The sequence below is a fragment of the Neophocaena asiaeorientalis genome, unplaced genomic scaffold, assembly GCF_003031525.2.
Source record: "Neophocaena asiaeorientalis asiaeorientalis breed wild unplaced genomic scaffold, Neophocaena_asiaeorientalis_V1.1 scaffold504, whole genome shotgun sequence".
Classification (NCBI taxonomy): Eukaryota; Metazoa; Chordata; class Mammalia; order Artiodactyla; family Phocoenidae; genus Neophocaena; species Neophocaena asiaeorientalis.
The window spans coordinates 965,881-989,161 of NW_020174438.1; the positions used below are offsets into that span (position 1 = coordinate 965,881).

The 23,281-nt window shown below is 40.9% G+C and overlaps 1 protein-coding gene across 1 annotated transcript in view; it reads right to left on the reverse strand.

The window, feature by feature from the left end:
• The window catches only part of SPON1 (spondin 1), a 276,478-nt gene that overhangs the window by 140,640 nt on the left and 112,557 nt on the right, over positions 1 to 23,281 (reverse strand). Inside the window, exons 4-5 of the mRNA XM_024756961.1 lie at positions 20,777 to 20,850; positions 15,549 to 15,671 (exon numbers count right to left, since the gene is read on the reverse strand). Of these exons, the coding sequence (XP_024612729.1) occupies positions 15,549 to 15,671; positions 20,777 to 20,850 (197 nt within the window). The remainder of the gene's footprint in view (positions 1 to 15,548; positions 15,672 to 20,776; positions 20,851 to 23,281) is intronic.

A 23,281-nucleotide genomic window follows, 5' to 3' on the forward strand; every position in this document is an offset into this window, starting at 1 on the left:
GTACGCGGGCCTCTCACTGCTGTGGCCTCTCCCGCCGTGGAGCACAGGCTCCGGACGCGCAGGCTCAGCAGCCATGGCTCACGGGCCCAGCCGCTCCGCGGCACGTGGGATCCTCCCGGACCGGGGCACGAACCTGCGCCCCCTGCATCGGCAGGCGGACTCTCAACCACTGCGCCACCAGGGAAGCCCAAAACAGGTGACTTTTTAAGCTACATGGATGAGATGCAGGAACCATGTGTTCTTGAAACTGCCATTCAGCCAGCATAAATGGCAAGCAAGTTATCAATAAATTAACTTACCCTTTCAGTGGTAATGGGACTTTACCTTGATAGATAAAAAGAAAGTTATCCTTGATATAATACATAATTTTGAATGGTCAATCTAGTAGGCGTGCTTATTTAAGCAAGGATATGCCCAAGAAATATAGTTTCTGGACTTCCAGGAGGAGGGCAGAATGGAGAGGCTGTGAACCTTCTAATTTCAAGACCATTTAAATGCCAGTAAAAGAGTCTGAAGCAAAGGTTTCAGAAATAGCAGTCATAATAATCCCAAGAGATGCAAGGAAAAATGAGTACAAGGGGAAAAAATGCGATTTTGAACTATTAAGAATGTTTGACAGTATGAGAGATGTACGAATTAAGAACCTGGGTGCAGGGTGAGGTGGGGTTAGGGACTGTGGAATCAGTAAGCCACAAAATGAAATGAAAATCAAAATAGGATTTAGAGAATAGTTGCAATCTAATTTTTAAACGTGGGAAGATATTATACTTATTTCAGAAAAGCTCATTATGGGAGGAAGGTATAAGAAGAAGTCAACAATGATAATACAGGTAAAATGGGGAATTGAGTGCTATTGGAAACTAAACAGAACATGAACTGGGGGGAAATATGCAAAGCATGAAAGAGATATGAAATGATGATGAAGATGGACCTAGAGAATGGAGCACTCTGGGAGAGATAAGAGTCCCTAAAGAAAGGGAAGGAATAAGCAGGGTAAACTGAGCACATGCCTACACACAACGGATGCTCTAAACAGATATGTGGAATGAATGAGCAAACAACAGAGAACAGAAAATAAAGTTGAAGAAAAAAGATCCACTAGAAGAAAAATATCACCACAAATAAAATATGAAGGTATAAATAAAGTCCTATTTAAGATCCCATTTAAAAAATGAGATCAACATGCATCATCAAATATTTTATTTTATCTGTAAGAGAAAAAGAAAGTATTCTGTAAGGAGCTCGGTTACAGATTTCATGCAAAGAATTAGAACTCATAAGTGAATAAGGACTACGTTTTGTTTCATTGTAATAGAAAACCATGTACAAACCACACAGTTAAAAGCTGTATAATTTGGGTGTTTTTTTTTTAACAACTTTATTGGAGTATAACTGCTTTACAATGGTGTGTTAGTTTCTGCTGTATCACAAAGTGAATCACTTATACATATACATATATCCCCATATCTCTTCCCGCTTACGTCTCCCTCCCTCCCACCCTCTCTATCCCACCGCTCTAGGTGGTCACAAAGCACTGAGCTTATATCCCAGTGCTATGCGGCTGCTTCCCACTAGCTATCTTTTACATTTGGTAGTGTATATATGTCCATGCCACTCTCTCACTTTGTCCCATCTTACCCTTCCCCCTCCCCATATCCTCAAGTCCATGCTCTAGTAGGTCTGTGTCTTTATTCCCGTCTTGCACCTAGGTTCTTCATGACCATTTTTTGGTTTGTTTTTTAGATTCCATATATATGTGTTAGCATACGGTATTTGTTTTTCTCCTTCTGACTTACCTCACTCTGTATGACAGTCTCTAGATCCATCCACCTCACTACAAATAACTCAATTTCATTTCCTTTTATAGCTGAGTAATATTCCATTGTATATGTGTCACATCTTCTTTATCCATTCATCTGTTGATGGACACTTAGGTTGCTTCCATGTCCTGGCTATTGTAAATAGAGCTGCAATGAACATTTTGGTACATGACTCTTTTTGAATTATGGTTCTCTCAGGGTATATGCCCGGTAGTGGGACTGCTGGGTCATATGGTAGTTCTATTTATAGTTTTTAAAGGAACCTCCATAGTGTTCTCCATAGTGGCTGTATCAATTTACACTCCTACCAACAGTGCAAGAGGGTTCCCTTTTCTCCACCCCCTCTCCAGCATTTATTGTTTGTAGATTTTTTGATTATGGTATAATTTGGGTTTTTATCCAAGTTGTTATCCAAATGCAAAGACTTCCACACATTTTTGAGTCTTAAGGAGTTTAATTACCAACTAATGAACAATTGTTGGCTTCAAAGGTTACTTCAAAAAGAAATCTGATCTTAGAAGATAGACATGAAAAACATGATGCTGTTAAATATGGTAAGAAATCCTGAATTAGTAAGAATTTATCAAAGAGATAAGTAAATAAGAACAATAATTGGAAAGAATTATTTGTGATAGGAGTTGGGAATTAGGAGAATTGTTAAAATAAATGTAAATTAAAATAAGTAAGTTGAGTAGTAAGTTAAATCAATGGAGAGTGCAAGTGAGGAAAAAGAGAAAAACAAAAATGGCAAAGGTTTCCAATAAAAGTGAATCAAAAGATATTTTTCTATTAAAATATGGATATATAGATAAAATAGAATATCTTTGTTGTTTATATTAAGTTGATAGCTAACTGAATTATCAATAATAAGAAGGTTATTGCCAAAAGGAACAAAAGCAAAACCAAGCAAATGTACTGTGTATATAAGACCAAGAAAATCTAGAAAAAAAATTAATTGTAAAAACTGAGAGGTAAAAAGTTAGAATGGCAGAACATAAACTGAATAGGACTAAAATAAGTAAAGTTTAAACAAACATGTGGGAAACAAAACAAAACAGAGAAACACTAATTGGTTTTATGCAATAATTTACTGGGAATCCTTTAGAAAGGCTTAGAAAGTCTAAAAATAAGAAAAAATAAATTTGAAAAACACTGAAAAGATAAATTAATCGAAGTGAAGGAAAAGCAGGTGGGGTGTCAGATACAGTTTAATTTAAAGCAAATGTTATTAAAGGAAGCTAATTATGTTAATTACGTGATGATAGAAGTCAGTTAATAATGAGAGCTGTGATATTATGTCTATAGGACATAAAGAACATAGCAACAAACAGAAAGCAATGACTGTTAAAAATCAAAGAGAAATTATAAGTACGCAGTTTAAAATCAAGGTGTTAATACCCCATTACCAGAGTATAAAAAGTCAAGAAGAAAATGATAAAGTAATAGAATAAAGAGCCTGAAAAACATACGTAAATTTACCATAATACAGCAGTAAGGATAGATATTGCCAAGCATTAAATGGAATGAACAACAAAACAACAACAGAAAACTCTGAAAGTTTACTGCTGGTTCCTGAAGAGATGGTGAATTAGCACACACTCCTCATTCCTTTAAATTCAACCCTGGGAAACTTCAGAGACAGAGGGAAGCAGAGATCCATGGAACTAACAGAGACATTGAAATAAAGGGGAGCTCAAAGGCTGTCCTGACGGGGGGACGGGGATGGGGTAGAAGCAGCCAGAGGTGGGAGGTGACCTGACCCGAGAGTAAGAGAATGGATGGAGGAGGAGTGAGGAGTCCTCTTCTTTCCTCTGACCCACTGGTTGGGGGATGGATTTGGGAGGACTGTTGGAGTTCTCCTATTTCACCCCCTCTGACATTGCCAACAGAGGGTCATTACTTGTCCTGCAATCCAGATGTCTGCAGCACCATGCAGCCCTATTCCTGTCCCCAGCATAGTACTCTCAGGGCAGCAGAAGCCTCTTCTAAAGGGTAGAGGAGATGAAGGGAACTCGGGCACCCTTGGGTGTACATTTCTCTAGCCCTTCCCTCTCCAGATTCACAGAGCTGGGAATTAGAACCTAAAGAGATCCTCTCTTCCTATTCCTGTTTTGTGTTGAGCGTCCGGATGAATCCCTGATTGGAGAAGATACCCAGTGGAATGGAAGCAAATGGAGGAGTTGATGGCAGTGATGTGATGCTTGGGCTTTCTTCCCTAGTCTCATCCTTTTTCTTTCCCTTAAACACACCTGAAGGGATACCACCTAGGATTTGGCCCTTTCATCACATACTAACAGGCCTAATGGTTAAATCATCAGAGAAATGTAAGACCATCTGCCACAATAACTAGATATCAAAGGGTACAACTAGTAAAAGTGAAAGCAAACTAAACATGAAGCAGATTAATTGCAACAGATGGACCAAAAATTTAATGTAAGCATAATACATACCCTCAAAGACATAGGGGGTATATTGTAATAGAAAGCAAGAACAAGAAGTAAAGAAAAAGAACCAAATGTAAATTGGGTGTTAAACAAATATTTATAACAAATATTTATTGGTACCCCTGCCAAAGATGCAAGACCTGAATCTAATCACGAGGAAACATCAGACAACTCCAAACTGAGAGCGTCTACAACTGCTTAGAACTCTCAAACAATGTCACTGTCGTGAAATTAAAAGAAGGACTAAGGAAATGCTCCAGATTAAAGGAGGCTAAAGAGACATGATAGGTAAATGCAGTGCGTGATCCTGGATTGGATCCAGGACCAGACTTTGTATTTTTCATTTGCTACAGAGCAGTGCTGTCCGCTATGGGAACCACTGGCCGCATGCAGCTAATGAATAACTGAAATGAGGCTAGTCTGAATTGAGATGTGCTCTAATTATAAAATACACACTGGGTTTTAGAATGAAAAGAAGAATGTAAAATATCTCGATTATAAATTTTTATATTAATTACATGTAGGAATGATAATATTTTGGCGATATTGGCTTAAATACAATTTATTATTAAGATTAATTTCACTTGTTTCTTTCTCCTTTTTTAGTGTAGGCACTAGAACATTTAAATTACATTTCTGGTTCTTTTTTTTTTTTTTTGCGGTATGCGGGCCTCTCACTGTTGCGGCCTCTCCCGCTGCGGAGCACAGGCTCCGGACGCGCAGGCTCAACGGCCATGGCTCACGGGCCCAGCCGCTCCGCGGCATGTGGGACCTTCCCGGACCGGGGCACGAACCCGTGTCCCCTGCATCGGCAGGCGGACTCTCAACCACTGCGCCACCAGGGAAGCCCTTCTGGTTCAATTTTATGGCTTGCATTATACTGGTATTGTATAGTACCGCCATAAAGAACACTATAGTTAGTGTACTTTGAACAAGGTATGTAGATTAGATAATAGTATTTTATCAATGCTAATGATGAATGTATTGTAATTTTGGAAAAGAATGTCCTTATTCTTAGGAAATGTATACTGAAGTATATAGAGGTAATGGAGCAGGCATGATTCTACTCACTCTCAGAAGTTTAGAAAAACATAAAATGTATATATATTTATGGAGAGAGAACGATAAAGCAAATGTAAACCGTTGGCAATTACAGAGTCTGGGTGAAAGATAATGAGGGGTTCTGTGTACCGTCTTTCCAACTTTTACATCAATCTGAAATTATTTCAAAACGAAAGTTTACAAAAACCACCCCCACACAACGGTTAAGACAAGCAGCACAGTAGTGGGGACAAAAAGCAGGGTGGTTAGCACTGAAGAAGGGAGTGATGTGGCGAAGAAAAGTGAGGAACTCACTCCCAGAAGGTGGCAGAAAGTATGAAGAGCGAGAACATTTAAAGTAAAACCTAGATGATATGGAGATGAGTAGAAGTGACATCTTGGTCACTGGAGGCTCAGAAAGAGAGAAAAAAGGAAAGAAAATATTTGGAGGAAAAGAAATCCCCCAGAATTAAAGGAAGAGGCAAGACATCATATTTAAAGGATTCATAGAGTAGAAAAGTATTTTTCAAAAAGAAAAAATCCACACTTGGTCACATTAATGGTGAAAATTAAGAATTAATTAAGACCATCAAAGATATAATTTAAAAAACCGAAATGCAGGGCTTCTCTGGTGGCGCAGTGGTTGAGAGTCTGCCTGCTGATGCAGGGGACACGGGTTCATGCCCCGGTCCGGGAAGATTCCACATGCCGCGGAGCGGCTGGGCCCGTGAGCCATGGCCGCTGGGCCTGCGCGTCCGGAGCCTGTGCTCCACAACGATAGATCACCTGGATAAAAACCAAAAATCAGATTGACATTGGACTTCTTAACAGCTGAATATAAGAATCCAATGTATGAAAGAAAAGGTTTTTGAACCTAGGTCTCATATTCTGACACATGCTATTTAAATGTGACAGCATGATAAAAATATTCTCAGGCACGTCAGGCCTCAGGGGGTTTGCCTTTCCAAAGACCTGCTATGGAAATACTCTTGTAAGAAATACTCAATATGAAAAATACTAAAAAGCCATGGGCGATCAAAACTTCAGTGAAGCTTATGGTTGTTTAAAAAAGCAAAGACTAAAGAAAGGAAAAAGAAAATATCCATATGATACCACTTATATGTAGAATCTAAAATATGACACAAATGAACCTATCTGTGAAACAGAAACAGAATCGTGGACATAAGAGAACAGACTGATGGGTGCCAAGGGGGAGGGGGTTGGGGGAGGAGTGGAGTGGGAGGCTGGGGTTAGCAGATGTAAGCTTTTATATATAGAATGGATAAACAACAAGGTCCTACTGTACAGAACAGAGAACTTTATTCAATACCCTATGATAAACCATAACGGAAAAGAATATAAAAGAAGAATGTATATACATATAACTGAATCACTTTGCTGTACAGCAGTCATTAACACAACATAGTAAATCAACTTACTGCAATAAGAAAAGAAAATATCCATAACAAGTCAGAAGTAAAGTTCTAACAAATAATCAATATGAAGTATATATTTGGGTACAGGGATCACAGAGACCAAAGGAATGAGAGCATGCTAATGTGCTTGTTTTTTTTTTTCAGGGAAGATATAAATATTAAAATGCTTATGAAATCAATAGAGGTAAATGAACACAAGCATGTGTCTTAAATTAAAGGCAACCACCATAAGAACGAAAAAAAAATGAGTCAAATAACTTTTAAGCCAGCAGGATAAAACTTAACTCAGGCAGTGGAAAGAAAGGAAGTAGTTTCAAAAAATATAAAATAAGATGGCAGAAAAAAATTTTAACATGACTGTAATCACAATAAATGTGGGATAGATGGAATGAAACAAAACAAAGCCAGAGGGACCCTGCATGGACCAATGATGCTCGTGTGCCATAAATTAAGGAACATATTCCTTTGGCACCTGGTGTGGAAGAAGATAAAAGGCTTTCTAAAGTAAACATACGTGAGGTTATTAAAAACAAAACAAAACAAAACTCTGTAAATACAGAAAAGCAGAAATTACACACACTCTTATCAAAACAAAATAAACTTTCAGTGAAAAAGGGATCCAGAAAGAAACTGAACTAGCACATGGAGATGACAAGAGGGCTTCCCTGTCTCCACCCAGACTCTGGGCTGAACAAAAGATCTCCCCTGAGAATTTATAACCACGAGCTTGGAGTTTGATATTATTCCATTGTTGTGTACCTTTGTGTTGCTCTAAAGAGGTCTGATCCTTTGTTACCCGTTTTCCTGAATGCTTTTAGGGTTGTCCCTCTCCCCATTATTCTAAACTTTCATGATGTTGTGTTGAGCACTTTTTCATTCATTGTGCCGAGCACGTGGTTCTGTTCCCGTGTTCTGTACAATGAACAGGCTCGGTCCTTCTACACTACCCTGTGTGCAGGTACTTAGGATTCATCTTCTCTTGCTGTACTAGGGAGCTGCCGCTTGTCCATCTGTCTTTCACCTTCCCAGATTCTGACGATATCTCTTGTATGATGTGGCCTTCTTTCCTCTTTTCTTGTCTTTGTGGATACATATATATTCCTCTAGTGTTATTTTTATGGAATTTGAGGAAAGTTCAGTGATTAATGTGTGTATTCAATCTGCATGTTTAACGGGAAGACCAGAGTGTTGACCTGTCCTTCTCCGATCTCAATCCATTCTGATGATATCTCTTGTATGATGTGGCCTTCTTTCCTCTTTTGTCTTTGTGGATACATATATATTCCTCTAGTGTTATTTTTATGGAATTTGAGGAAAGTTCAGTGATTAATGTGTGTATTCAATCTGCATGTTTAACGGGAAGACCAGAGTGTTGACCTGTCCTTCTCCGATCTCAATCCATACAATAGTGAGTTGTTGCCATGAGACTTCCCAGAGAGATGGAGAGAAGGGAGGAGAAAAGGGAGAAGAAACTATTTAATCTGTTCTCTTTGCTCCTTCTTTCATTGAAACGGGGTGTCATGACACATGTGCTTGGTACCAAATTCTATTTCCTGGCAACATACTCTGTTTGTGACTCAGCCTGGTGGTGGCACAGCTGGGAAACTCTGATGGGCACCATTACTCAGCTTGGAAAGAGATTTCCCAGTGCTGATGGGAAGAAGTAGAGTTATTGTTTGTTGCATGTTTAATTGTTTCTGAAGTTAGATCAAGAGAAGGGGGCTGTGGTCCACATGTGGCTCATCACTGTTCTAGGAACTGGACTAAGGAAACCCACAAATGGTCTTATTCTTAAATGGGAAGAAACTCTGCAAGCTAAATATTATAAAGCTAACAATTCTTCCCAAAGTAATTTGAGGATTTAATGCAATCCCACTTAAAATTCTGGCAGGATCCTTTACAGAACTTGATAAAAACGATTTCACAATCATTTATAAAATAGAAAGACAATATCGAGGAATATTTTAAGAAGAAAGAGTACCTCCATCTCCAAGCCAGAAACCTGGCTTGTCAGCTTTGATGCTTCTCTCTCTCTCTCTCTCTCACTCCTCCACATCTCATCCATGACAGAATCTCCCTCTAAAAGGCATCTCAAAACTATCCATTCTCTCCATCACCACATCCACTGCCTTAGTTGGAGCTACCATCATCATTGCAACACCTTCCTAACCCATCTTCCCTTACACTACCTGCCCCTTCCAATGTGGTCCCACTCAGCAGCCACATAAGGTCCTCTCTCTCTCCTGCCCCAACCTCTTCAGTGTTTTTTCATTGTTCATCTCCCTCCACTTTCTTCCTTGCTCATTTCATAACTGCTTCTCATCATTCATTCATTCATCAACACCATTTACTGAGAGGCTTTCAATGTGCCAGACAATGAGCTAGGGCCTGGAGAGGTAAATGAGCAAAATCAAGCTTGATTCCTGCCAACACCCTAGTGGCTTTAAAGACAAAGGACAATAAACATGAAAAAAGGTTCAAGTGTGTTAGTAATTAAACCAATGCCAATTTAAAATAATAAGATTAATTTTTTATAACCATGAATTGGCCAAACCCAAATGAAAAAAGTTATATTGGATGCTAAAGAGGCTGGGAGAAACAGATGTACTTATTCATTATTTTTAACATGGTGAATCGATACAAATGTTTTGGAGAAGCGTCTGGCAAAATGTCTCAAGAGCCAAAAAAAAAAGTCCATATCCTTTGATCCAGCAGTCTTATTCTTGGGAAATTATTTCAAGGAAATAATTCAAAGGAAGGTGGAAGAATGGAGTAAGACTTGAAGAAGGAAGCTCTTTTTTTTTTTTCAGTATGCGGACCTCTCACTGCCGTGGCCTCTCCCGTTGCAGAGCACAGGCTCCAGACGCGCAGGCTCAGCGGCCCAGCCACTCCGCGGCATGTGGGATCCTCCCAGACCGGGACACAAACCCGTGTTCCCTGCATCGGCAGGCGGACTCTCAACCACTGCGCCACCAGGGAAGTCTTTTTTTTTTTTTTAGAAGGAAGGTTTTTATTGCAGTGCTTTGTGTGTTAGCAAAAGACCTAACATCACCTAAACGTTCAATAAAAGAACAGTTAGGGACTTCCCTGGTGGCACAGTGGATAGGGCTCCGTGCTCCCACTGCAAGACGCCTGGGTTTGATCCCTGGTCGGGGAACTAGATCCCACATGCAGAGAAAGCTGATGTAATAAATGACTATGGAAACAAAATCAAATGCAAAAAGTAGGACATGATATGTTCAAATGTGATGTAGAAACTCTGTACACAGTTGAATATATGAAGAAAGGAAAGCAGTTGCCAAGTATTAGAATGGTAGTCTTTCATGTGACTGAATTTAAGAATTAATAATTTTTAGAAATTAAGTGACCCAATGGAAAAGATGGCTGAATTCATGGTCAAACTAACTGATTCTATAGAGTATTCCAGGGGCCATGTTTATATTCCAGGCAATGTATTGCCAAATGAAAAAAATAATTGGCTCCTGGAAAAAAATGTCCCTTTCGTCAATGTGTGTTTGTCAAATGGTGTTAAAATCGACGCTATATCAAAAATGGGGGGAGTTATGCAATTGACATTGTCATGGGAGATTACAGAGTCTCTGTGGGGTAGAAGCATTTGTCAAAAACCCAGACGCTGTGTTCAGAGTAAGAGAGCAAAGAGACTCAGCATCTGTTAGGCAACTCCTAATCTCCTGGTGAAGACTGGGCATATCTCCAGCCCCTGGGACATCCCTATGCGGTAACACTGCCTGGTCACCATGTTCTTGTAAAGAACAAAAGCTCCTGGAGCACAACAGACTCGCAGTACCAAGGACAGACCCTGGGGGGCACGCCCTTCTCCTAACACTGCAGGGTTCCGGAGCTCAGCTCAGGCTCAGCGAATCCAGACCTCTGATTTCTTAAGTTATGCTCTCCACAGCCCAGGTCTTCGTAGAGTGCGGCCAAGCTATTCAGAATTTGGTAGCAGTTGAGACCATGGTGGTATAGCAGAGCCTTATTAGAAGATGCTTTGTGAATGAGAGATTTAATTTTACTGCAGAAGAGAGAAGACTGCCTTGTGACAGCCCCCAGAGGAAGGCAAAAGGGAAACAGAAGATCTGAGCTCTGATTTTGGTTCTGAATTCTCTCTGGCTACGTGACCTGAGCCCTTAATTTTTTTGTGTTTTTTTTGGTGCTTGGGTTTTTTTTTTTTTTACTTATAAAATTAGGAGGTAAAACTTGCATGATCCAGCCTTCAAATGGATTTCTAGATACTACTCACTTAGTAGTGTTTTAAAAAGATTTCACTGGGCTTCCCTGGTGGCGCAGTGGTTGAGAGTCCGCCTGCCGAGGAGAACTAATGATTGAATGAATTAAAAAAAAAAAGATTTCAGTATTTCCAGATGGCCAGCACTGATTTATGGCATTACAATCGGAGGGAATGCCAGAGGTCATTTATACCATCTTCCTGCCTTCCTTACCTCAGGCCTAGCTCCTCCGAGAGAGGGGTATCATGGATACAGAGAATACTTTGTTTTCCAAGAGAGGGAACACCAGAAACAGCATCTGGAATAGGCCAGTTTGTATAATGATTGAGAAGAGCCACCTGCAGATGTGACCCACCACAAGACAGGGCTGAAAGCACAGGGTGCAGAGTCCAATGTGAATTCTCAAGGGCAAGTTCCCAAAGATGACTGAAGGACAGACCCCTTAGGCTGCTACCTTATCCTATTGCAGAGGTTCTCAGGTGTGGTTACAGACCCTTGGGACCACCCCCCCCACCGCCCCGCCCCCGGCCATTTCAGAGGGACCTACGAGGTGAAAACTATTTTCATAATAATACTAAGACAAAATTTGCCTTTTGTAATGTGTCGACATTAACACTGACGGGGCAAAAGCAATCACGAGTCAAACTGCTGGCACTCAGTGTGGGTCAAGGCAATGGCCTTGCACTGTGCTAGTCGTGAATGTATTCCTCACTGCCAAGGACTTGCCGCAAACAAAACCCCCAAAAGTCAGTTTCACTTACCAACGGCCTTGACGAAACAATGAACGTTATTAATGTTATTAACTCTCTACCTTTGAGTCCACATGTTTTTATTATTCTGCGTGACTAATTGGGAAATTACACATAAAGCCCTTCTGCTATATACTGAGTACTGGGACTGTCTTGAAGAAAAGCACTTGTGCAATTGCTTGAGATACAAGCTGGACAATTTCATTGTCATAAAACATCATTTTTACTTGAAAGAACCAATGACAGATGATGGTTATTCAGCCTTAAGAATTTGGCATACATTTTCTTAAAAATTGAAATAAGCCTGTCACTTCAAGAAAAACACCTGACGGTATTTGCTGTCAATGATAAAATTTGAGCTTTCAAGCAAAACTTGGGATCTTGGGAAACTTGTATCCACCACCATGAATTTGATAGCTTTTCAATACTTAAACACTTTACTGATGAGATTGGAAGTGATCTTAACGAATATGATTTTTTTTAAACGAATATGATTTTTGATGTTGCATAATGAAATGTCTCAATATCTGGATGATCTGCATAACTCAGTAAACCAATATTTTCCAAATGACCAATAGATGATGTTAAAAAATCATTCATTTGTGAAAGATGCATTCAAAGGGCAAGCGGAAAGCAATGCCTTTTAATGTAACAGAGTGTAAGTTCGTTGATACGGTTTCACATTCTATATTGTAATTCTCCTTTAAGAAACTACCATTTGCAGAGTTTTGGTGTAGCATCAAAGAAGATTATCTGTAATTATCTGAAAAGGTTATTTAAATATTCTTCCCATTTCCAATTACATATCTGTGTGAGACAGAATTTTCTCATATACTTAAGCCAGAAAAAAAAATGCCACAACAGGTTAAATGCAGAGGCAAATATGAGGATCCAGGTGTCTTCCATTAAACCAGGCATTAAAGAGATTTGCAAAAATGTAAAATGATGCCCTTTTTACTAATTTCTTTCGTTTGGACAATATAGTTATTTTCATAAAATATGTTAACATGTAATAATTTAATCATTGCTAATTCATTATATGTTACTTTTAAAGTTAAATAATAAGTGATATTTTAAATTTTCTGTTTTAATTTCTGAGATGGTGAAATATTGAGAGATACAATGCATATTAACAAAAGTATATTGGAGCTCTCAATAATTTTTAAGCCCATAAAAAGGGCCCTGCTCTGAGATGCTTGCAGAGAAAGTGGAATTTGGGATGAGTAATTAATAAGAGGAGGACCTGTCATGTATCAGCTTGCACTACTGTTGAGAAGTGTCATGACTTAATTGGGCTAAATGGCCAGGGTTGGTTATCAAGACAGAATCATCCCTGGAGGGGTAAAATGAAAGTCGTCTATTACCTAAGATTGGCAGAAATCACTTTCGTGAATATTGAATTCTCACGGTCCTGATTAGACCTTGAAGGGCACCTTTCTGTGCCCTTCCAATTGCCTCCAGTGCCCCTAGTGCCCAAGTCCATCCCTTTCCCTCCAGGGAAAGTCTGGCCCTATCCCTGCTTGATGCTGACCATAGTGACTAATGTGGGCTAAAAATCTGCCTCCCGGGTCATGGTGAATGCCACTCTGAGTCCAACAATCAGTGCCCAGTACTTGGGAAGGCCCCAGGCACTTGCAGGCACTAAGAATGAAAGATGAGCATGTCGTGGCTTTTGTCCTGGAGGACTTCTCAGTCTGGTGGAGAAGAAAGGCTCCTGAAGAAATAATTACAGTATGATGTGATAAATGCTCTTCTGAACATAGTGACCAACTTTTTTCCAACCAAAAATTAGGACACACTCTGACATCTGACAATGAAACAATTTTGAGGTACTTGAAACACATGTCTGCTATACATATTAAGAAACCCCCAACAACTCCGCAGAAATTCTGTATAGCTTTGTACTTGATTTGGCCTGAAGACCCAGAAACAATGGTCTGTACCCTTAAAAAAATTCTGGGAAATAACAGTGTCAGAACAGAAAAGAGCAAGAAACGCCTTAGGATTACAGAAGATGAGTAATAGGCCCCTAACATTTTCTTTCCTCTGGGTTAGTGGATGGGAGGCACTAGAGGAAATTTTTTCCATCATGCTTGTTCCAAGTGGTTTTTTCCTCTCCAGGCAGAGAGTCCAAGTTTGTTCACACAGGTCTCCCACATCAGCTGAAGCAGATCAAGCTGAATCCCAGAGTCAGAAGAATGAACTAATATGAGGCTTCTAAGATCTCCAGCCTTGACTACATGTGGCTAAAATTAAACAATAAGGTTCTTGATCTGCCAAGAAATGGAGTCCCCTCTGGGTGGGCTGTTTGGGGACCATGGAGGTTATGGTCTAGACTGGGTCTTCTTAAGTCCCAACCACGTACCCTTTGCCCCCCTCCCTTTGGGGCTGACCCAAAACCCTCTTTTTAGTTTCTTTCTCCAGCCTCCCCGTTCTCTCCCAGCTGCGGCAACTCCAAGGTGAAGTGAACAAGACTAAAACACACAATGAACCACAACACGCTCAGTGCCACACATGGGCATCCTGCCACCCACAGTTAGAAAGAATGGGCTACACTGGGTCTCAAAGGCAATCCAAATGAAAGGCAGGACAAGGAGCCTGACAAACCCCTTCTGCATCTTGGATCCACTACCATTAGCCATTCATTCTGAGGGTTCTGCATCCGCAGATTCAACCAAACACGGGTCGCAAATATTTGAAGAAAAAATCCCATAAAGTCTCAAAAAACAAAATTTGAATTTTCCACACAATAACGACTGACCTAGCATTTACATTGTATTTACAACTATTTACATGGTACTAGGTATTATAAATAATCTAGAGATGACAAAGTATACAGGAGGATCTGCCTGTGTTTTATGCAAATACTACGTCATTTCACGTATACGGGATTGAGCATCCATGGATTTTGGTATCTGTAGGAGTCCTGGAACCAATCCCCCTCGAATGCCAAGGGACGATTGTACTTACGTTGGACTAGGGGCAAATCATGATGTCTCTGTGACCTCCAGTGAGCTCATTCACAAAAGCCCACAAAAGGTTATTTTGAGGATGAAATGACAACATATGTAAAACTGCTTGCCACTCAGTAAGCTCACTCTTCATAGTTATAATTTTCATATCATTTGTGTGATTATTTAGTGTCCGGCTCCCCATTAATCTCTGAGTTGCATGAGAACATGAGTTGTGTCTTTTTTATTCACTCTCATATCCCTAGTGTTTAGCACAGTGTCTGCCACATGTTAGGCATTTGATGAGACAACTGTTTGATAAAAGGGAGTTGGTAGGGTCCTGATTAAGGATTTACTCTAAAACAGCAAGTTTGGGGTTGCCTGACAACTCTCATGGATTCGTACTGGCTACCTGGAGCACGGTGTAATAAGGATTCTAAGGTGGTATCTGATATATTACCAATACACGCTATGGTTGAGGATGTTGAGCATCTGTTGACCTTGGCCTGCGCAGTCAAGAGCAGGTGGTCCCTTTTGCCAGTTCTTTCCAGAACAAATAGGCTGGTTGTATGGACAGAGCCACTTCAGGAGCACTGAGGTTACCAAATATCTGACCTGAAGAGAAGCAGCATGACCTCAGGAATATTTTTTAAAATCACAGATAAGAAAACACTTAGAACAATGCTCTGCGAAGAAGCTGAAAGCATCCGACTATTATGTCTGCCTGTCTCGATGAATTCGCTTTCTTGGAATGTGTTTCATGAAGGCATTGATTGGTAAGAAGGAGAAGCTAGTATATCCCACAACCAGAACTTTGTAATACCCTCTCCCCCAACCCATAAGGAAGCTGTTCTACTCACGAGGGTAATCCTTTGGGTGTGTCTTCTCAGACCAGTTCCCATAAAATGTGAGCCTGTACTTGGCAGTTCCACAGGCGCAGCAGTCCAGGATTGGCTTGTCAGTCACCCCGTCAAATGTGGAGTCTGAAAGAGTCAGGAAAGTCACCAAGTTAGGAAGCAGCGGTGGGTCATTTATAGGACAGCACCATCTCGGTCTCGTTCTGTCTCGAAGGCTTGGGAAAAGAAGATGAGGTACAGTTTTCACCGATTAATAACTCAGAACCAGGTCCAGCTATAAAGGACTTTATATACCTCTAAGGGTGATAACTATATATTTTGCAAATTAAAAAAAATCAGAACTTTTGCTCTAGTAATGTGAGGAGACCTATGGGACCAATAAGGTAGAATATTTGGGATGGGGGCCCATCTTGATATATTTTCTGGGCCCAAATCTCCTTCCCCACCCCTCCCACAACAGGATTTCTCCACCAGATTTTAAGAGGAATATGCCTGTGTGTGTTTTCTCTAAGGAATATTCTCTGGGGCCAAATTGCCAGGACCAGAAAAAGCTTTGAAGGAGAGAAATGAGAACAAGCAGAGGGATGTGAAGAACTGCTGAAAATTATTTCTAAAAAGATATGCATGTATAGTCACGTCACTTCTTATCAAGCTTTCAGAGAGTTTACTGGGAGGGTTGGGGGTTTGGGAATATGTCCATAAATTCAGGTTTACTTCTGAGCATAGAGGCAGCCGGGAAAAACTCAAGATTCCCAATCCGCCCCCACTTTTAACTGCGAATAGCTGAGAAGTGGAGAAAGATTACATGAATAAATTCAGTATTTCCGACTGTCAAGCCCACACCCCTAACTGTGCATTGTTGCTTTTGGTCTGTTCTGCTTCCTGCGAGATGAAACAATGTCTACAGATGCAACTTGTTTCAATTGCTTTTTCTTTGCTTCCTCTGGAAGTATTAACATAAATGTTCTCTCTCTTTTTGCAAGTTGGACATTTATTCTTAACTATTATATAAAGAGCAGCAACAAAGAGTATAAAAATCTTTTTGAGTGTTAGGAAGAGCATTTTACAAGTCTTCCTTATGGAATTCACTGGGTTCATTTGGTTTGAATATGCAAAACCAGTGATGGGTGGAAGAAGCGAATTCTGGGCTCGAGGATGGAGACAAAAGTATGGGATATTGTAATAAGAACTATATTGTATAGAGTCTTCATACATGCTGATCCCTTTCCATATATTGTCTCATTTTATCCTGACAAACCTAGGAGGTCAGGACTTTGGTTAACCCCATTTTATAGATCATGAAACTGAGGCAGATTAGGTGACCAGCCCAAGGCCACAGGGTTTAGTAAGTGGTGTAGACAGAACTGGAGCTCAGGTCTTTTTGAGTCCACAGCCCATGCTCTTAACCTCTACACTATATCACTGCAGGAAAGACCTTCTGCTGGATAGGTCTGCATAAACACCCATGAGAGAAATTGGTGTGTGTTTCTCTTTTTGCTTTTTCAAATGAAGAATGGTACATTTGAAAAATTACCTCCCTACATGGCTCCAGAATCTCTAAAGAGATCTGAAACCATCCCAAATAGAAATCATTGTTTGGCTACTTTTTGTACACTAGGAAGAGGCTACAGCATTGTTTGTGTTAGGAGAAATCTTCCCACTGCCTTATGTACACGAAGTCCAGATCTGATTCCTGTGTGAGCCACTTTGATACTTAAGGGACAAGCCCTGTGGACTATATTTCAGGAAAGGTAGCGTATATGAGTAACTCCTGAAGGTTCTTCCTTTTCACATTTCCATTATGATCACCTATGTTGTTAAAAAAAAAACTAAATTCGTTTTGAGAAAGGAATTCTGAGCTAAGAGATACATGCTGGGGTTTCAATTGTAACTACTCAGCGCTGTAAATGAGGCAGCAATAATCTCTCAAAAAACCAAAATAAGGCAAACTGGTAGCTTTACCTTATCAAAAGGGCTCTCAGATATAAGTAGTGAACTTAAAGATGCACCCAGGGATTCAAGGGAATGCACTTATAATAAACCTTTTGGAATTCCAAAGGAAAATAAGCTTCCATTTAAAAAATAAATTTCTAAGTTTGAAAATAAAAACAGACATAACTGTTTCCTACTGAGGAAAAGCCCACTGAAAATGAATCAGGCTTTCAAAGGGCAGTGATAACAAATGTTAACTTACCCCTCTTCTCCTAACAGTGCAGGGCTTGCCCAATACAGGTAATTGCAGGCCCTGCAGCATCTCCCAAGCTGTCCCCTCCCCCTCATTTCTACTCTTAATCCATCAGTTTTCTTTTCTACTGTCATCCTTTATTCTTTGCTCTTCCCTTGTCTTCTTTTTCTCATGATCCCTTCTCTGCCCACATTTTCCTCTCATCTCTGCTTTTCCCTTCATCTTTTCCTCTCTTTGTCTCTCTCCCTTAATTGTCTATGACATGGTATTAAAGTGAGTACATGTGTGCATTTGTTTATTATACATCACCTTTTGGAATATTTTATGTTTCTCTGTTTTTAATTGTAAGTAGCTTAATGTTTTATGTTTCTTTTAAAAAATAACGATTGCCATTGCTTTTAATCTGTGCAATTCTTAATTTTCCCCTATGGATAAATAGCTTCAACTGGGAAAAAAAATAATAGACACTAGTTTCTCTCTTCCTTTCCTTGATAGATTTGATTTGACTTAACAAAGAGTGTGAATACCTTAATGAAAGAGCTGGAGATAATCAAGTGGGCATACACATTTAAGAAAAATCTCTTTGCTCTATGCTTATATCTTAAAGACTTTTTGTACAGGATCTGCTTTGCTAACTGATGGATTTCCTCATGGGTCTGCTGTCTCCAGGGGTCATATACAACAGCACCTAATGATCCTATAGCCCAGGTCCTGCCGGGTCTTTTTTTGTCCACGAAGTTGCTGTTGGAAAGAGGTCTTCTTATACAGATTCGTGCTTAGTCATTTTGATAGGATCTCTGCTTCAGAAGTGGTAACCAATAGAGATTTGCAAGGTCGTTTTACTGACACTGTATCTGCAGAATGTTAGCATATTCATAGCTTAGACAAGGCTTTCACAACATCAGGACTGAGGCTTTGGAAAGTGCAGTTTAGTTGATGGTTGCTGTCAGTACACGGGGCTGACAGTGAAGTGTCTTCTAGGAACCCTCAAATCTGGGAAATAAGGCTGTCCTCTGAGAGTCAAACTAACAAAACCTCACCACAGTGGCCATGATTAGCCAACCAAGAGGTGAGCTAGAATAGCCACAACTCTAACCCACAGGACCTGGGGGTCATCTCATGGAGGCTGGGCAGGGATGGGATTGTCCATTAGGAACCAAGAGCCTCAAGAGTTGAGAAGTTCTGGGTCTGGGGAAAGCCTAAGTGAATCTGTGGACTATGAAATACAGGAAAGCCTCAACAGCCATGCGTGGTGATGCCCACCTGGAAACTGCCCAGGGCGCTGGCCCACAGGTTGCAGCTCTCTGGCGCCTTTGACAGGCATGACCCTAATGCAGGGCAGCCAACTCTCTCTCCTTTAGCTCCTTCCATGCTCTCCAAGAAGTCCTCCAAATAGGACCTAGTTTCTGCTCCAGCTCATCTATAGGGAGACCTATGCTTTGATCTACCCAAAGTAACAATCCAAGCTACTGAATTGGGAGGTAGTCACTTTGATAGAAAGGCAGTGGTTAGGGCAAGGGCTCCTAGGTCCAAACTCTGGCCTCCCCCACTAGCTGTATCATGCTCAGTGAGCTCTTTAAACTTCTCATGTCTCAGGCTTCTCATTTATAAAACAGGTATGATATAATAGTCTTTACCATATAGGATTGTCATGCAGATTACATGATTAAGGCATGTGAAGTGCTCAGAATGGTGCCTGGCATGTAGCAGGCACTAAAAAAAAAAATAGCTCTTACTATTATTTTCCTAGAAGACCTTTATCAGCTTTTCTTTTTCTTAGTAGCTTACGATTTGCTAGAAATAGAATGATTTCTTCTGAAAACGCAAATTGTTCTAAATGTAAAAAAAAGTCCGTACAAATTAATAGAAATGAAAGAGTGAAGATGTATAATTTCAGAACATTTTCCATGTTTATTTAGTTCTCTAATGACTTCTAAACACATTTGGATGTTTCAAACTTTAATTTTTCATGGTAGATTAATAAATAAGCTTTGGGCTGTAGATAACAATAGCTAACACATACACATATATTATATATATGTATGTGTATATATGTATGTATGTGTGTATATAAGTGTGTATATGTATGCGTGTATATATGTATGTGTACATAGCAATATACATATCAATATATATATTTACTATGTACCAAGGAGGCATGGTACTATTTTACATACATTAAGTTGCATGACGAGGGCTTCCCTGGTGGCGCAGTGGTTGAGAGTCCACCTGCCGACGCAGGGGGACACGGGTTCGTGCCCCGGTCTGGGAAGATCCCACGTGCCACGGAGCAGCTGGGCCCGTGAGCCACGGCCGCTGAGCCTGTGCGTCCGGAGCTTGTGCTCCGCAACCGGAGAGGCCACAACAGTGAGAGGCCCGCGTACCGCAAAAAAAAAAAAAAAAAAAAAAAAAGTTGCATGACGAGGAAGGGCAGAGGCAGGATTTGAAAGTCAGCTGGATCTGAATCCAGGACTCTGCTCCAACCTCCTCAGTCTACTTGGTCCCTATAAGCTTCGTTAGAATACCTTCAAGGAGAGGGAGTTGACGAGCCTGCACATCCAAGGACAAGATCCTTGAATGAGGTGAGATCACAATGTCAATGCCCCCTTGACATCCCCGTTTCCCTAGAGAAAATCCCCCCCTTCCTGCCTGGGTGCCCCAAAAGTTCCTGCTAGTGATTACTCCAGACAACTGTTAACAGACTTTTTAAAGGTACACAATTGTGTGTTCCTTAATTAAGTCCTGTGAATTATTCCAAGGAACCTCTTCAGAATAATCACTGTTTCACAAAAATAAGGAGACAACGACACCAATATAAGGTACATATCTCCTATCCAGGGAATCAAGCTGAGTAATTAGAGTTTAAGGCAGATCCAATTACCCACAGCACACAGCCAGATTAAAAACTGGAGCTACGTGAGGACGCAAAACCCAGAGGAACTCAGAAAGCCCAACTGCCTTAATTCCTGCAGCTGAATTCTTGGACTCAATGAGCCACCTTCCATTTCTCTAGCCCTCTCTCACCCACACGTCCACAAATCCTTACCTTGTTCACAAAGTTTCTTGGTCAGAGAGCCCTCATCTTGAAAATAAATGATGCGTTTCTGTACGATGCTAGCCCTGTGGGGAAAGAGGACACAAGCACATGGTGAGGAGGGCAAGTCTGGGGTATGTCAGATCCCGGCTTGTCCACCTACAGCTGTGTGGCTTTGGGGGCGTGCCCCCAACACTCTGTGACTCAGTTTCCTCATTGGAAAACTGGCATTAAGAATAATATCTACCTCCCAGGATTGCTATGAGAACTAAATAAGAAAATGTACGCCAAGAGTTCAGCATATACCTAGAAACCACTCAATAAATATTAGTCGTGGTGGTGGTGTTGGTGGCCCTCATATTATTATTAAGGTAGGAAGGTGAACTAACAGCATTTTCAATAACTTTTCTCAGTGGTTCATTTACTCTAGTTTCGTATCAAATTATTGAGGCCATTTATAGATCAAATAAATTCAAATCAGGAAAGCACGTCAATTTCTCTTCCTGAAGGGGAAAATAAAACCCTAAAAATATATTTTGATTTGTTCTGAAAATGTCATTCTATATCTTTCCTGAAAGACTAGACGAAACTATCTCCTACGTTCTGAACAAAGACAACTTCAGCTGTTATATCCCCCTCTTAAACATGTCAAACACAGGATCTTAGAATTTGGAAAGAATATTTTGAGGTTGAAAAATGACTTGCTTTTGGCCAGCATATATTTTCTCTTTAATCTAGGACTGCACAGACACATACTACTCTGCCGTTTATTTTCAGCTGGCCTTGAAGAGGCCTGAAACCCAGTGTTCCACTAATTTGAAAGTCCACAACACAACACTGAGATGGTGCCGGTGGATCCTGAGCCATTTCTATTGATTTTCTTCAGCAATGTTATCCAATCAAAAGGTAATTTTCACTTTGATTTTCCCTGTTTAACAGATAAAGGGAGCCCTCGACTTCATCAGAGCTGACCACACTGAACCAGGGATAGTCACACAAGCTGCCCTGTGTCACATGATCACAGACCCAGGAATGGGCCCAAGTGTGCATAGATCTGCATGCAGAGCACAGAGGTGGCTCTCTCGATGGTCTGGGCCTAGGCCAAAACGACTTTCCAAAGAAATGTCTACTGTACACTCAGTCTTTCACAAAAAAGTAAAATTGAGGCCAGCCTATTAATGTCTTTTACAGTCTTTCCCCACCCAAGAGAGATGTTGAAATAACTGAACGAAATATACTTCCTATTGACACAAGCTACTATGATTATTTATCCATTCTGTTGACCATCAAGCAGAATGTTTCTTTGGGCCAAGAGAACACTCTGGAGAACACTCGCCTCAAAGCCAAATAACAAAGCCTTCTGTTAGTTGGAGTATCCCATCACCCACCACAGTGCTTCCAGAATGTTCCCCAGTGAAATTGCCTCAGGGACCCCTGTGGAGGGCAAGGAGTAGGCCTAGTGGGAAGTATCCCAGGCCCCACGTTCTTGCTTCAAACAAAGGTTCCAACCTCATTTCAACCCAAAGCAGCCCCCTCTCCCATTTGTCTTCCTGTTGTATTTGCTGGTGTATTTTCAACAAATAATTGCTGGAGGTGTGCTTAGCGACCAGGCATTGGCCAGGGACACTGTCATGAACTAGACAAACGGGGCCACTTCCCATTCTCAAAGTTGACAGAATAGTGGGGAGAAAGCATCAAACAACTAAACCCTCAGTTAATGAATGGAGACATCCACAGGGTGTGGGAGAGTGTATCACAAGGGTTCCTGACCAAGCCAGGAAAGGTTCCTCCCAGAAAAGGTGACTGAGCTTAGATTTGAATGACTAGAAGCTAATTAGGCAAGTGGGATGAAGAAGCAAAGGAGAGGGCATGCTTTGTAAGATCCTTGAGGTGGGGAGGGCTGCAGCTCACTGGAGAACCCACGAGTGCTAAACCAGGGAGGTGTGAGATGAGCTGGGGAGGTGGGCGGGGCCACATCGCCCAGAGCCTGCAGGGAGATGGCATCTTACTCCAAGCTTGATGAGAAGTCCTTGGGGAATGTGCCATGAGGAGTGAGATGATCAGTTCTGCCCTTTTAAAAGAGCCTTTAGGGGCTTCCCTGGTGGCACAGTGGTTGAGAGTCCACCTGCCAATGCAGGGGACACGGGTTCGTGCCCCAGTCCAGGAAGATCCCACATGACGTGGAGTGGCTGGGCCCGTGAGCCATGGCCGCTGAGCCTGTACATCCAGAGCCTGTGCTCCGCAACGGGAGAGGCCACAACAGTGAGAGGCCCGCATACCGCAAAAAAAAAAAGGACAAACTGGAAGAAATGGACAGATTCTTAGAAAAGTATAACCTTCCAAGACTGAACCAGGAAGAAATACAAAACATGAACAGACCAATCACAAGTAATGAAATTGAAACTGTGATTAAAAATTTTCCAACAAACAAAAGTCCAGGAGCAGATGGCTTCACAGTTGAATTCTATCAAACATTTAGAGAAGAGCTAACACCCATCCTTCTTGAACTCTTCCAAA